Genomic DNA, 11,600 nt, shown 5'->3' with positions numbered 1-11,600 from the left:
TACTTCATTCACATTTAAAGACATCTTTGTACATAAGAAAAATGTATTTACATATTGTGACATAGCAGCTTCTTTTACACTAACGATGCTTCTCAAGTCGCCAGCAAATATCTTGGGAAATTGAAAACGGAGCTTTATTTCACAAAAAGTGACTTTCTCACAAAACCAATACACTCATTAGGTATTTATTACAACTACTATAGATAACACGCGTTTATGATAACTCAACGAAAACAGAGTAACCCAGTCAACCAATCATATCTGACAGCAAAAACAAGGCAGAACCAGAGAACCAGAACAAAGCGCGGGAAACCCGCGCGAGCCAGGCTGTTGGCTTTGCTCCTGATTGGTTCACAAAACGTCATATTAGCTGTCATTGGTCAGAGCGTGTTGCATTAGGTTTGTAAACAACAAACGTGCGACCAGTTTGTTCGGCGACAGTCAATCGGAAACTGCTCTATTAGCTTGCTCCCTTCACCTGCTCTTTTAACTAGTTCCCCCTCTCCCTGCTCTGTTAGCTCGGTCCCCCTCCCCTGCTCTGTTTACTAGTCCCCCCTCCCCTGCTCTTGTTACTAACCCCCCTCCCCTGCTCTGTTTACTAGTCCCCCCTCCCCTGCTCTGTTTACTAGTCCCCCCTTCCCAACAACCTGCTCTGTTTACTAGTGACCCCCTCCCCTGTTCTATTATAGTTAGCATTCCCTTCTCATATTCTGTTAGTTTAGCTAGCTACCCCACCCCTGCTCTGTTAGCTAGGTCCCCATCCCCCACACCAGCTATATTATTTAGTTACTCTTCCCTTTAATGTTTACAATGAAGATGTAGAATAATTATTTCCAAACTCCACAAGATCTAACACTTCTAAATTCTAGTCGATATGCGTGTTCCGATTGAGAACTATAAGTCTGTTATTCCGCAAGTATCCTCCAAGTTTATCGGGTTAACTGAAAGTTATATGTTGCTATGTTTAAACTTTCTTTGACCTTTCAAGATTTGGCTTTTGCTATAATATTGAAATATGATTACTGTGTCGACATTGCTACGGTTAAAAAAGGTTGAATTCTTTTCCAAGCCAAGATAGTTTCACTCCCCCTAGATAGGATGCTAGTCCATCGCCGGGTTACCCTACATTTAGGGCAGTGTCAAAAGGCTTGCAACATCGACTTACCAATTTTATACAAGAGCTAATGTTCACTGTACAGTTCCACTTGAATACCAAAGTTTACAGCTGAACAAAAAAGTAGGCCCACAAAGAAAACCCGCTCACTCATATATATAATATGACATAGCAACATTTCCAACCATGAGGTTTTCTTGTGTTCGGATTGTCTTGTGACAGAGTCGGTCAAACGGACCACCAATCACGCGGTCTCGGGGGCAGAGAATTTCTGATCAAGTCTCGCTCTTTTGATTATCGGATGCGAGGGGAATAAACTCCCTTTTGACGGGAAAGTCTTCAGTGGTTCTAAGCAATCAAGTAGCCAAGCAACACCAAACTCGTCGAATAACAAAATTCGACATCCGGAATTAAGGTAAAAGCTTGACAGTTGGATCGTTTCTTCTTTTGTTCTAGTTAATCCATTCTGTTAACCGACAACGTGTGTTTTCCTTCTATGACACCACTCTTTTGTTCAAATCGTAGATGTTTATCGCGCAGTAGTCGCGCATGTTTTGACTGTTCTTCATTTTATTCACAGCTGCGCAAGACGTGTTCCAAACAAACATGAAATACGCGTGTGTATTTTGTGTTATTTTGTGTTCGTTTATTCCTTTAGTAGGTGAGCTGTACATGTAATCATGATTGTATCTGTGTGTTTAAATATTGATTAATTTTGGGTCAAAATACAATGGCCGATAACTGCTTCACTATACGATACATTTTGTTCAGTTAAAATGGCTGAAAAGGAATGACTACGGGTAAACTTATACAAATGATGGTATATGTTAAGCTTGGTGAAAATATACGAGAAAAATAAATGTAAATCAGTCATCGACACAAGCTATTTGTTTTTGTAGTTTGTGGCACCGACTGACATTTTCTGTCGTACTTGGTTCTTTTTAACCCATTAGAACGGCCGTGTATTTAAGTTTGAGCAAATAGTTAGCTTGGTTTTCGACTTTATTAAGTCGAATAGTGATGGGATTGTAGGAAAAGCAAATTTAGATAGTAGGGAAACAATTCGTTTTTCACGATTTAATCGCGCTTTAATTTTTCTCCATTTTAATTTGATTGCTGGTCGTGTCCAGGTACCGAAAAATCGTTTCTAAGTACTGCCTTAATTTTATGCAACTTGGCAAGCTTTTCCAACTTCCAACTTGATAAGACTTTCCAACTTGGTAAGGCTTCCAACTTGGGAACCTTACCAACTTTCCGAGGCGTCTAGCGGAGTTTTATAACACCTGTATCGAACCTGGAAAAGCTTGCTGTTTGAATGAAAGACAGCTAGTCTACAACGAATGACATATTTATTGTAGTTGCTGACCATTTTGTCTAACTGGGTAGAACATTTGATGATACCTTGAATACACTTTTTAACGACACCTTTTTGTTTTAGATTGCCGTGCTGCGTCCAGAGGTAAGAAGATTGTAAGGAGATTTATACCAAGTAAAAGACTGCAATAAATTAAACCCAAAATAATCTCAGAACTAGTGTTTCTCCAATTTTATTAACCGTTATTATCATCATCATCATCATCATCACCCTTTATTTTCATTTTCTAAAAATGTGCCGGTACCTATTGCTGGTTTTCACTGTCACGCAATCAAAAAATAAATTCGAAATCATTCAACTACAGAAGCTATGAATTTCAAATTTTATAGATGATAAATAGATAAAAAATTTCTCCAAGTTTCGGGTCTGTGCGGTGTACCGTTCGCGAGTTATTTTCCGAACCTTTCCACGCAAATTTATAAAGCTTAGTATGGAGACGCCATAACTGTGTCCCTCCGATGGACACAGTTATGTCCGCCGTGATGTCAGAGAAACCATCTGGAACTCAATTCTGTTTACAACAGCGGCTATCCTTGGCTTAAGAGCTAGTACAGTTTCACATAAACACCACTTATCATATCTGAAATGTTCAATCTGCACAAAATGGAAAGGAAAGGCCTTGTTTCAAACAAAACAGCTTTGTCACGGCACTCAGCTTGATGTCACATACGACGGAGAACTCAAATATCCAAAATGCTCTGTTTTAAAAACGAATGACACTATCGATCTGGAAATTTGCAAAAATATATATTTTTAGTTTATCTTTCGCCTAATGACAACGGGAATTTAGCAGGCCTAGTGAATTTTGATTTCAGAATTTTATGACGTAACATGAAAACCAAGAATTGATACTCCTGGATAGAAAAAGAGAAAAAAGAGAAAAAAGCGGGAAACATTGTGTGAGACGATTTACTCTTCTAAAGAAAATATAGAAGACATGACGATATATGAAAAGTAACTTTTAAACATGAATACTCTCTCTTCCTCGAAATGTTTTTTGCTTGTTTTGTAGATTGTCACGACAAGTTTCACAATTGTGACACATGGAAAAGGTCTGGATTTTGCGGAGCTAACTCGCATGCGTTCTATTTGAGGAATGGCTGCGCAAAGACCTGTGGGTTCTGTAAAAGTAAGTCCCACCCAGATACACTAGCGAACGTTCTTCCATTTTTCTGTCACGGCCCCCCCCCGCCGGGTCCCATCAACGTGGGAGAGTAATTGTAGTTCTAATATCCGGAAATGGAGTGGATGATAAATAAAATATAAAGAATATATAACTGAGATTAATGATAAATAACAACGTTGTTTTGTGGAAGCAGTCGCATTTGTATGAATTTGAACAGTATGAGCCACAAAAGCCGGGTATACTAACGCGCGTGGCATTGAATGTTTTCGTTTTGTTCCTGAAATGTTTATAACTGAGAAATGAATTTACGTTTCCGTAGGTAACGCTCCACTGACTACCAATCTACATACTGTACAAGATGCACTCCACGCAGCACACAAAATTGGACACAAAGCGCCTAAGGGAGCTGTTACCGCATCTCATAAACAGAATGCGGCTGTTCCACTGGGTGCCCTGCACCATCAGAAGCTTCATGTTCCACCACAGGTCCCCCAGCGTCTGAAGGCTTCAGATGAATCGGGAGAAGGAAAACCAGGTAAGCTGCTGTGGTACTTTCTGCATAAGTAAGTCTTAAAGAGTCTGGGAGAATGTGGGGTAATTTCTCTCAGAAGCAAGACCGGAAAACAGGAAAAGTGTCAGCTAAATACTTACAATTTTTTGAACAACAGCGTCGTAAGACCTAAATCTTACGCCTTGTTCATAGCCGTCTAGTTAATCATGACTTAAAATTGTTCTTTTGTAAAAGTTGCTTAGGTTACCCACCTTAATTTTTAAATCACAGATGGAATATTATTTTCAACTGTTACTGAGTTAAAGTTTGTTTAACTTAACTTAACCAAACATGTTTAACTGGTGTAGGCAAAGCAGAGTACAAAACAACCTGTTACTTTGACCTGTTACAACCTGTTTTTCTTACTGCAACTAACAGGGGCTACTCGCTACTTACTATTTCTGGACTCCTGAGGAGATCACTATGTTACTTCTCCTTGACAAATCAATACATTTCGTAACTTAGAACAATTCCGACGTTTCTTGTAGCTTAACTTTTACCTCTTAGCTATGACCATGTTTAATTGCTTGCTTATATATTTGATACAGTTATTTAACACGATAACCTTTGTGAGAGTTCTGAAGGGGTTAAATGGGAACTGGGATTTGGACAAATTGCACTAAGAAAACGGTATTTGTGTCACTCACTGGGACAGGTAATTTTTTTTTTTTTTTTTTTTTTTTTTTTTTTTTTTTTTTCCTTTTTTCCCCCCCCCCCCCAAAAAATACCCCACACAAACAAAAAACATTGCAACTGGGAATGGGATTTGGGAAAATGGGACAATAGGCTAGGAAATGAGATTTATGCCCCCCCCCCCCTCCCCTTCCGGACCCTCCTTTGCATGTGTTCATTCTTTGCTTGTTTTTCTTGCACGCTTGGCAAAGATTGCACGGATAGATTTGTGACTCAGACTTGTAAGAACTGGAAGGATGCTGATATTTGCATGGATGATCGATACAGGAAATACTTGACTTACGGCTGTGCTATGACATGTCGCTTCTGCAGTAAGTACAGTGTCCTTGTTCTAAAGCGGTTTTCAATTGAGCGCCAAAAGTAAGCTGGAATTGCTTTGGTTTTGCTATATTACGCTCTGTAAGTGATTTAAAACGCTCCCGCAACCTACTGAAACAATGAAAAACCAAAATTAATCGCAACTTGGTCAAGCACAAATTCCAGCGCTTGCCGCCGGTCAGGTGTATTTGCTTCGAGTTTTCATTTGGTTCATTTTGTTGTTGTTTGTTGTGATTAGAGTGTGTGATTTCTTTGGTTTTGGTTTTACGATACTCAATTTAAAACCGCTTTAATTCAATTAATGATATTAATATGACTAATTGACTGCATTACATGCAGATAAGAGACATTGCATTTAATCTAATGCCGCGTTTGCAAAACTGTGGTTACACTTGCCTCACAAGGCCTCGGGCAACACACATGCATGTTTCGACCAATTTAAGCTTAACTGTTGCATTTAGGGCAAAATTGAACCCAGTGGAGATTTTGCTTGTACCATTTATTAAGTATAATTTATAAGTTTACTCATTTATCACCAAAAATTTCCGCTTTAATTTTGTCTCACCTACAAAGAGCTACTTTACAGAAGTGGTAAAAAGTAAATCTGAAGCAAACCACCGCTATTATTACCAATGTTATTAAGACTGTTGTTCAGACGTTCACGCATAAAGTTAAGTTCCTTAACTAAGGAGTCCACTCTCACCTTTCTACAAAACTGTTTAAGGTTTCATATAGACTCTTGGTTTTAGGCCATCGTAACTTGATTAAAAATATAACACAAACAGCGGTGATAAACATTATGAAAAATCGCATTTTTATAAACTTGACGTTTCGTATGCTAAGCTACATACATTTTCAAAAGTAAGACCGTTAAAATTTTGGCAACTATTTATATATTGTTAGGCAAAACTGACCTCCACTGCAAGATTAAAGAGACCTTATACATTCATGAACTACAACCTTCTCTAAATGCCTATGTCGGCAGTGAGAGGTTGTTACTTTATTAACCTAAATGTAAATATTAAGTTACTGCTGAAGATCAATTGTCTCAGTCTCGGTTCCAGACCCCTTTCATAACAATATATAAATAGTTGCCAAAATTTTAACGGTCTTACTTTTGAAAATGTATGTAGCTTAGCATACGAAACGTCAAGTTTATAAAAATGCAATTTTTCATAATGTTTATCACCGCTGTTTGTGTTATATGTTTAAGGTTTATAGAGTCATTGGGGTTGTTTGATGCCAAATGTTAATTGTGTCGGATGAACGAGTGTTGGTTTTTGGCAAATCTTTTAAAAAGAAGTTTAGGAATTTTCGATTCTTTTTTATCCAGTCAAAATCTGTTGCGAACAATCGTATGTGCTCTGAAGGCTGCCATCAGTGTATACCATGTTGCTTAGCAACGAAAATGACCTGAATCGCGGGCTCTATCAATTCTGAGTGTCGATGTTCCTGCAGCCAGAAATTGTTCTATCTCAGTCATTACAAGCAAGATTGATTTACCTGAATTTTCAGCCGTCTATCAGAAATTTAGCCTTTCCACGAGTAAAGATAAATAGGAAATGCTCCTGATCATTTGCATTAGGCTAGATATGCAAACAGGAAGCAGAGTAGTGACAAATGTAACACACGAAACATCTAACCATCCGGTCAGAGCGCTTGTTATACAGACATAATCTTCTTGGTTGTGACACTGACTTCTTCCTTGACAGATTGTCGCGATACATACAGGGAAAACCCATATTGCGAAGAGTGGAAATCACGAGGATTCTGTGATACGTACAAGGAGCAGCTGGAAACCTACTGTCCTAAGACCTGCGGCTTCTGTATCAGTAAGTATCGAATTTTAGCAGCAGGCAAATGAGAGAGAAACCTTGCATTCGACTCGGCGATAACTGGACAGTAATGTTTTTTAGAGCTACGCGAGATACAAGGGTCCGAGGACAGAAATTGACGTTAGGTTCTGTTATGAGGTTTCAAATTCCTGGGTTTCGGTTGTAGATCAAGGAGGTAAAGCTGGGTTACTGTTATACCATGAACTGTACCCTGTTTTCGTTTTTAAACAGAAGCGAAAAACGCAAGAAAATTGTTAATAACAGCAGTCTTTAATTATAGACTTCTGGCAATGTCTTCAGTTTTGCTTCTGTTCAGATAGCTGCATCTAGTTAAATGATGTGCATTATGTTGTCATTTGGACATTTATAACTAATTGAAGGGGAAGAATAATTTTTTTAGTTTGATAAGGATCATCAAAAGAAAACTAAATCAGACATAAAAAGAGGTTATAGTAGCTATGCTTGTAAAATGACTAAAATTAAATCATACTAAGATCGAGTAATAACAAACATTTCGTATTTCTTACCAAGACGCCGAATATGTGGAGACTCCGACACAAAACGCAACAACAACAGTTTCACCTTCCCAGAATTCCACAGCTAAGCCAACACCGTCCCAGAATTCCACAGCTCAACCAACACCGTCCCAGAATTCCACAGCTAAACCAACACCGCCCCAGAATTCCACAGCTCAACCAACACCGCCCCAGAATTCCACAGCTCAACCAACACCGCCCCAGAATTCCACAGCTAAACCTCCAAACCCTCAGGACAGCACAGAAGCTGGTCTTGATGTTCCAGTCATTGGCGGTCGACCGACTGAGTTTGCAGACACTGGAAACACAAATTCGAAAAGAGGTCTGCCGCTAGTCCCCGAGGGGAACTCACCATTGTGGTCTGTTAATGCCGATCCGCGGTTAACTTTGCCTCAGCCTCAGCAGTATGACGACATGGGAGGTACGTCACAGTAGTGTAGAAGTTCTCGTAAGCTTGTTATTCTTACTGGTCCCTTTAGTGTAGCAGTTGCTATTGTTTTGGTAACCTGAGGTGATACCCTCCCTCCCTACTTATCACTCCCTTTCAAAAAAAGAACGCCTGATCGCAGGTTATTGTTTTGGGGGCAAATGGCATTGTTCCTCTTGTTTTTTCTGTTGTTCTCTCGAAGAGTAGCGAGTCATTGGGCTATTGCAATTAATATCCGCACCCCCACCCCCCCCCCCCCTGTTGAGGACAGGTCTTTCGTTCTTTCCCCTAAAGAAATCCGTTAAAACGTCTACACCTCTAAAGAAATCCACTGACAATGCCTTAACCCCCAATGAAATTATTTGAAAATGTGCTTAACCCTCAAGAATTCCATTAGAAGTGCATTCTCACCCCTAAGAATTCCATAACTTTTCACCCATTCCCCCTGAAGAATTCCCTTATATTTTTATCTTACCCCTGATATGAGGAAATCCATGGATTTTTGCCTTGCCCCTAAAGAGAATTCCACCGTTCCTCATATCAACATGCCGGGATCAAAACTTTTATGCAATAGCCCATTCATTTATAACACTGAAACAACATTGATAGTAGAGATTTATACCGAACAGTTTAAGTACCACCCCAATTTCGTCTTCTCCCCACAAAGCCTAACGAATTCGCCATAACTTTTAAATGAACAGTTCCTTCCGCTTTATGATGGCTACTTATGTCTACTTTTGTGTTTTCGTCCTGTAAGGTGCCGTGAGGCGTCCGCTTGAGGATGGTACGTACTTCACTCCCGCCAAAGCCAACGAGAAGTTTGACTACTTCACCGAGCATTATTCACCAGATCCCTACGTGGCGGCCGCGCAGAGAGAAGAATGGATGAGCTCAATCAACGGTGTCTCTCCAACACCACAGCTTAGCCGGAAGTCAAAGAAACCGGAAGTAAAAGATGGAAAGGAAGACGTTAAAGTGTTGAAGAAGTCCAACGTGAGACAGGACAGGCATACACACAAGAACCATTAACTGAATGAAGTCCCTTAGATCCACTGGATTTCAACTTTTGTTTCACCAGAAACCCTGGTTTCACCTTATTCCATGTAGAATCATCATTAGAACAAAGAATTGTCACAAACAAATTGTCACAAACATAGATGAACGTCTTCATTAGTAAAGAACACGTTAACTAAGGGAATCGCATTCTCATTAAAGGACACTCGATTACGGCCTGCACAAAATGGCGCCCGCAAAAACAGAGTGGATTGTACAGTTGTGCTCCAGGCTTCTTCGTTTTGCAACCTAGCTGTCGATTGGGTCTAAGTTGTAATTATTAAAATTCTAAAGGGTAAAACATTCGAATCTTTCTAGATTGATGTAGGCTTAAAAAGAAAAAAATATTCTAGAAATACGTGACATTGAGCCATTACTAATCATTACTGACATTATTTCCGCATCAAAACCAATAGAAAGGAAGACCGTTTCAATTTTAAATAACAATAAAAGACTTAAAGCAACAAAGCCTTAGTTCCCCTTGGTCAGTGGCTTAGTTTCTCTTGACCAGTGGCTCGTTAAAACTTTGAATACGCAGTATCACGTAAATTTATCGATTTTACGCTGAACGTAAATAAAAAAATTAAAAATCTTCAATGGCCTATGCTCCACTTGAGGCTAAGGGATTGAGAGAGACGCTGAACGTGTAATAGTGGCAACGTTATTTTACTTTTGATGATAAGCTTATAACAATTAAAAAAAATAATAATAACAAACAAAAAGGTTGATTTCGTTCTCTAAGGTTGCGTTTCTTTGGGAAAAATCCAAATCCGCATTCTTGATCCAAAAACGGATTTTGCGTCTCTTTACCTATATCCGAAAATGGATTACTCTTGGATCAATGATCTGAAGAATCCACACTCCAAGTGGATACATCAGATCATATCTGAATCCGGATTTTTAGGATTCATAATTCCGTGCGTTTCTTTGGGAAAGGATTCGAAAAAAGTACCTTGGCCCAGCGGTCTTTGCTGTGAAAATACCGGTTCGCTCTTTGTAAACACTGTCATACGGTAAGTTTTCAGGCGATCATTTCGGTCAAAATACAAAAATATTTCACGATAAAAGGAAACGGTAGCTTGATAGGTATGAAGTGTCACTTTAAACTGGATACAGGTTTTCTAGAACAGCCACCGTGTGCCTACGGAAGTTTTTCCTTTTGAAGTTTGCATTGATCATTTCGCAAACATTCTATATTCGCTCTCAGATGAACTATTTCAACGAACTATTTCGACGTGTGACTTTTGTAAAAGATTTTATATGCTGAAATTATTTTAGCTAGGATACATTCGACGAATAAATAAATTTGTGCTGATATTTTATGTTCTGTGCGAAATGTGTTTACGGGGCTGTCATGGCAAAAAATCCATTTTCGGATTCTTCGTTTCTTTGGGAGCAAAGTATCCGTGTGATCTGAGATCAATGATCCAATTTTGGATTTCCCCAAAGAAACGCACCCTAAAATGTGGGGAAAGTGCAAACAACTTTTTGATCTTAGGGTGGGTTTGGTAGATAGAGTACGAATCATCCAATAATGATGTTGCTTTATGTCCTAACTTGACTGCAAATTGCTTACTTACAAGAAAAGCGACGCGTAGGCAAACTACACTGGGTCGGACCACACCAGTAAATGGGAGCTGTGTAGCCAAAAGAATATTTTACCCTGGAAAACATTGCCGTGATTCTGAGGCCGAGATATATCTACACCTGTCAAACGGTATGGTCAGCAGCTTCTGGTGGCAAACATGTGTTGTTAAAAATGCGCTATCCTCACGGAGCACTAAAATTGTGCAAACACATATTCTTGTGACATATTTTATAATGTTAAATGATAATGGCTGCGGTCACATCTAGACTGCTAACTATAGTTAGGACGGCGTTAACTATAGTTAGCTATTTCGGTAATGTGACCGCTTCTCTGTTCGCCCTAACTATAGTTAGAAAATTTACGCCTCGCTGATCCAAAAAAATACACACTAACTATAGTTATACCCAAGCAAGGTTCATGGGTTAGTCTTAAGTTTGCAAACGAAAAGCCAATCAGAATGCGACAATTCTTTTCGCACGTGCGAGATGAACATAAATTCAATTTATGTTCATCTCGCACGTGCGAAAAGAATGCAAAACAAAGCGTCAAGGGAAGGAAAACAAGAAAAACAACATGCCAAGAAATTACATATCATCAATATTAGCAAAAATTAAGCTCGAATTCTTCGGTTTCTAGCATCCCTACTTCATTTTATTCTCTTCAACGCCGAAATGCCGTGCAAAAATTGAAAAAATAGAGGAACAACTGGACACAAATAAACAACAAGGGCTGTCATGAACTAATTTAAATACCAAATTATTCACAACCTAATCAGAACTAACTATAGTTAACTGCATTGGTGTGACCGCAAAGATCACCGAAAGCACTAACTATAGTTAGGTATGACGTCACGTAACTTGAGACTAACTATAGTTAAACTTTAGTTACGTCGTAGGTGTGACCGCAGCCAATGACTGATTATATTTCCAAGATGTGGTGGGTTTCTTTGTTTAAGAGCATTTCATCTGAATCTTTTAATTACTTT

The 11,600-nt window shown here is 39.1% G+C and overlaps 1 protein-coding gene across 2 annotated transcripts; it reads left to right on the top strand.

The window, feature by feature from the left end:
• The first annotated feature begins 1,377 nt into the window (after positions 1-1,377).
• On the top strand, positions 1,378-9,749 carry LOC144664293 (uncharacterized). 2 transcript variants are annotated; one of them, XM_078525399.1, is made up of 9 exons: positions 1,378-1,529; positions 1,695-1,775; positions 2,553-2,573; positions 3,502-3,618; positions 3,935-4,150; positions 5,050-5,169; positions 6,889-7,008; positions 7,543-7,968; positions 8,732-9,749. In XM_078525399.1, exons 2-9 carry the CDS (start codon positions 1,721-1,723, stop codon positions 9,001-9,003), a joined length of 1,347 nt encoding a protein of 448 aa, XP_078381525.1. In that variant the 5' UTR covers positions 1,378-1,529; positions 1,695-1,720; the 3' UTR covers positions 9,004-9,749. The 2 variants fall into 2 exon arrangements, with proteins under 2 accessions (XP_078381525.1, XP_078381529.1); XM_078525403.1 differs by lacking the exon at positions 5,050-5,169.
• The last annotated feature ends 1,851 nt before the right edge of the window (positions 9,750-11,600 follow it).

The sequence above is a fragment of the Oculina patagonica genome, chromosome 1 (genome assembly GCF_052425735.1).
Source record: "Oculina patagonica isolate OP01 chromosome 1, crgOcupat, whole genome shotgun sequence".
Taxonomy (NCBI): domain Eukaryota; kingdom Metazoa; phylum Cnidaria; class Anthozoa; order Scleractinia; family Oculinidae; genus Oculina; species Oculina patagonica.
This window is presented reverse-complemented; position numbering and strand designations above follow the sequence as displayed.

Bases quoted from the DNA above. Each gene is read 5' to 3' on its own strand.
- LOC144664293 (XM_078525399.1), top strand. From the start codon at position 1,721: ATGAAATACGCGTGTGTATTTTGTGTTATTTTGTGTTCGTTTATTCCT. The intron at 4,151-5,049 runs GTAAGCTGCTGT...CGCTTGGCAAAG, and splicing joins ATCGGGAGAAGGAAAACCAG to ATTGCACGGATAGATTTGTG. The intron at 7,009-7,542 runs GTAAGTATCGAA...TTTCTTACCAAG, and splicing joins GACCTGCGGCTTCTGTATCA to ACGCCGAATATGTGGAGACT.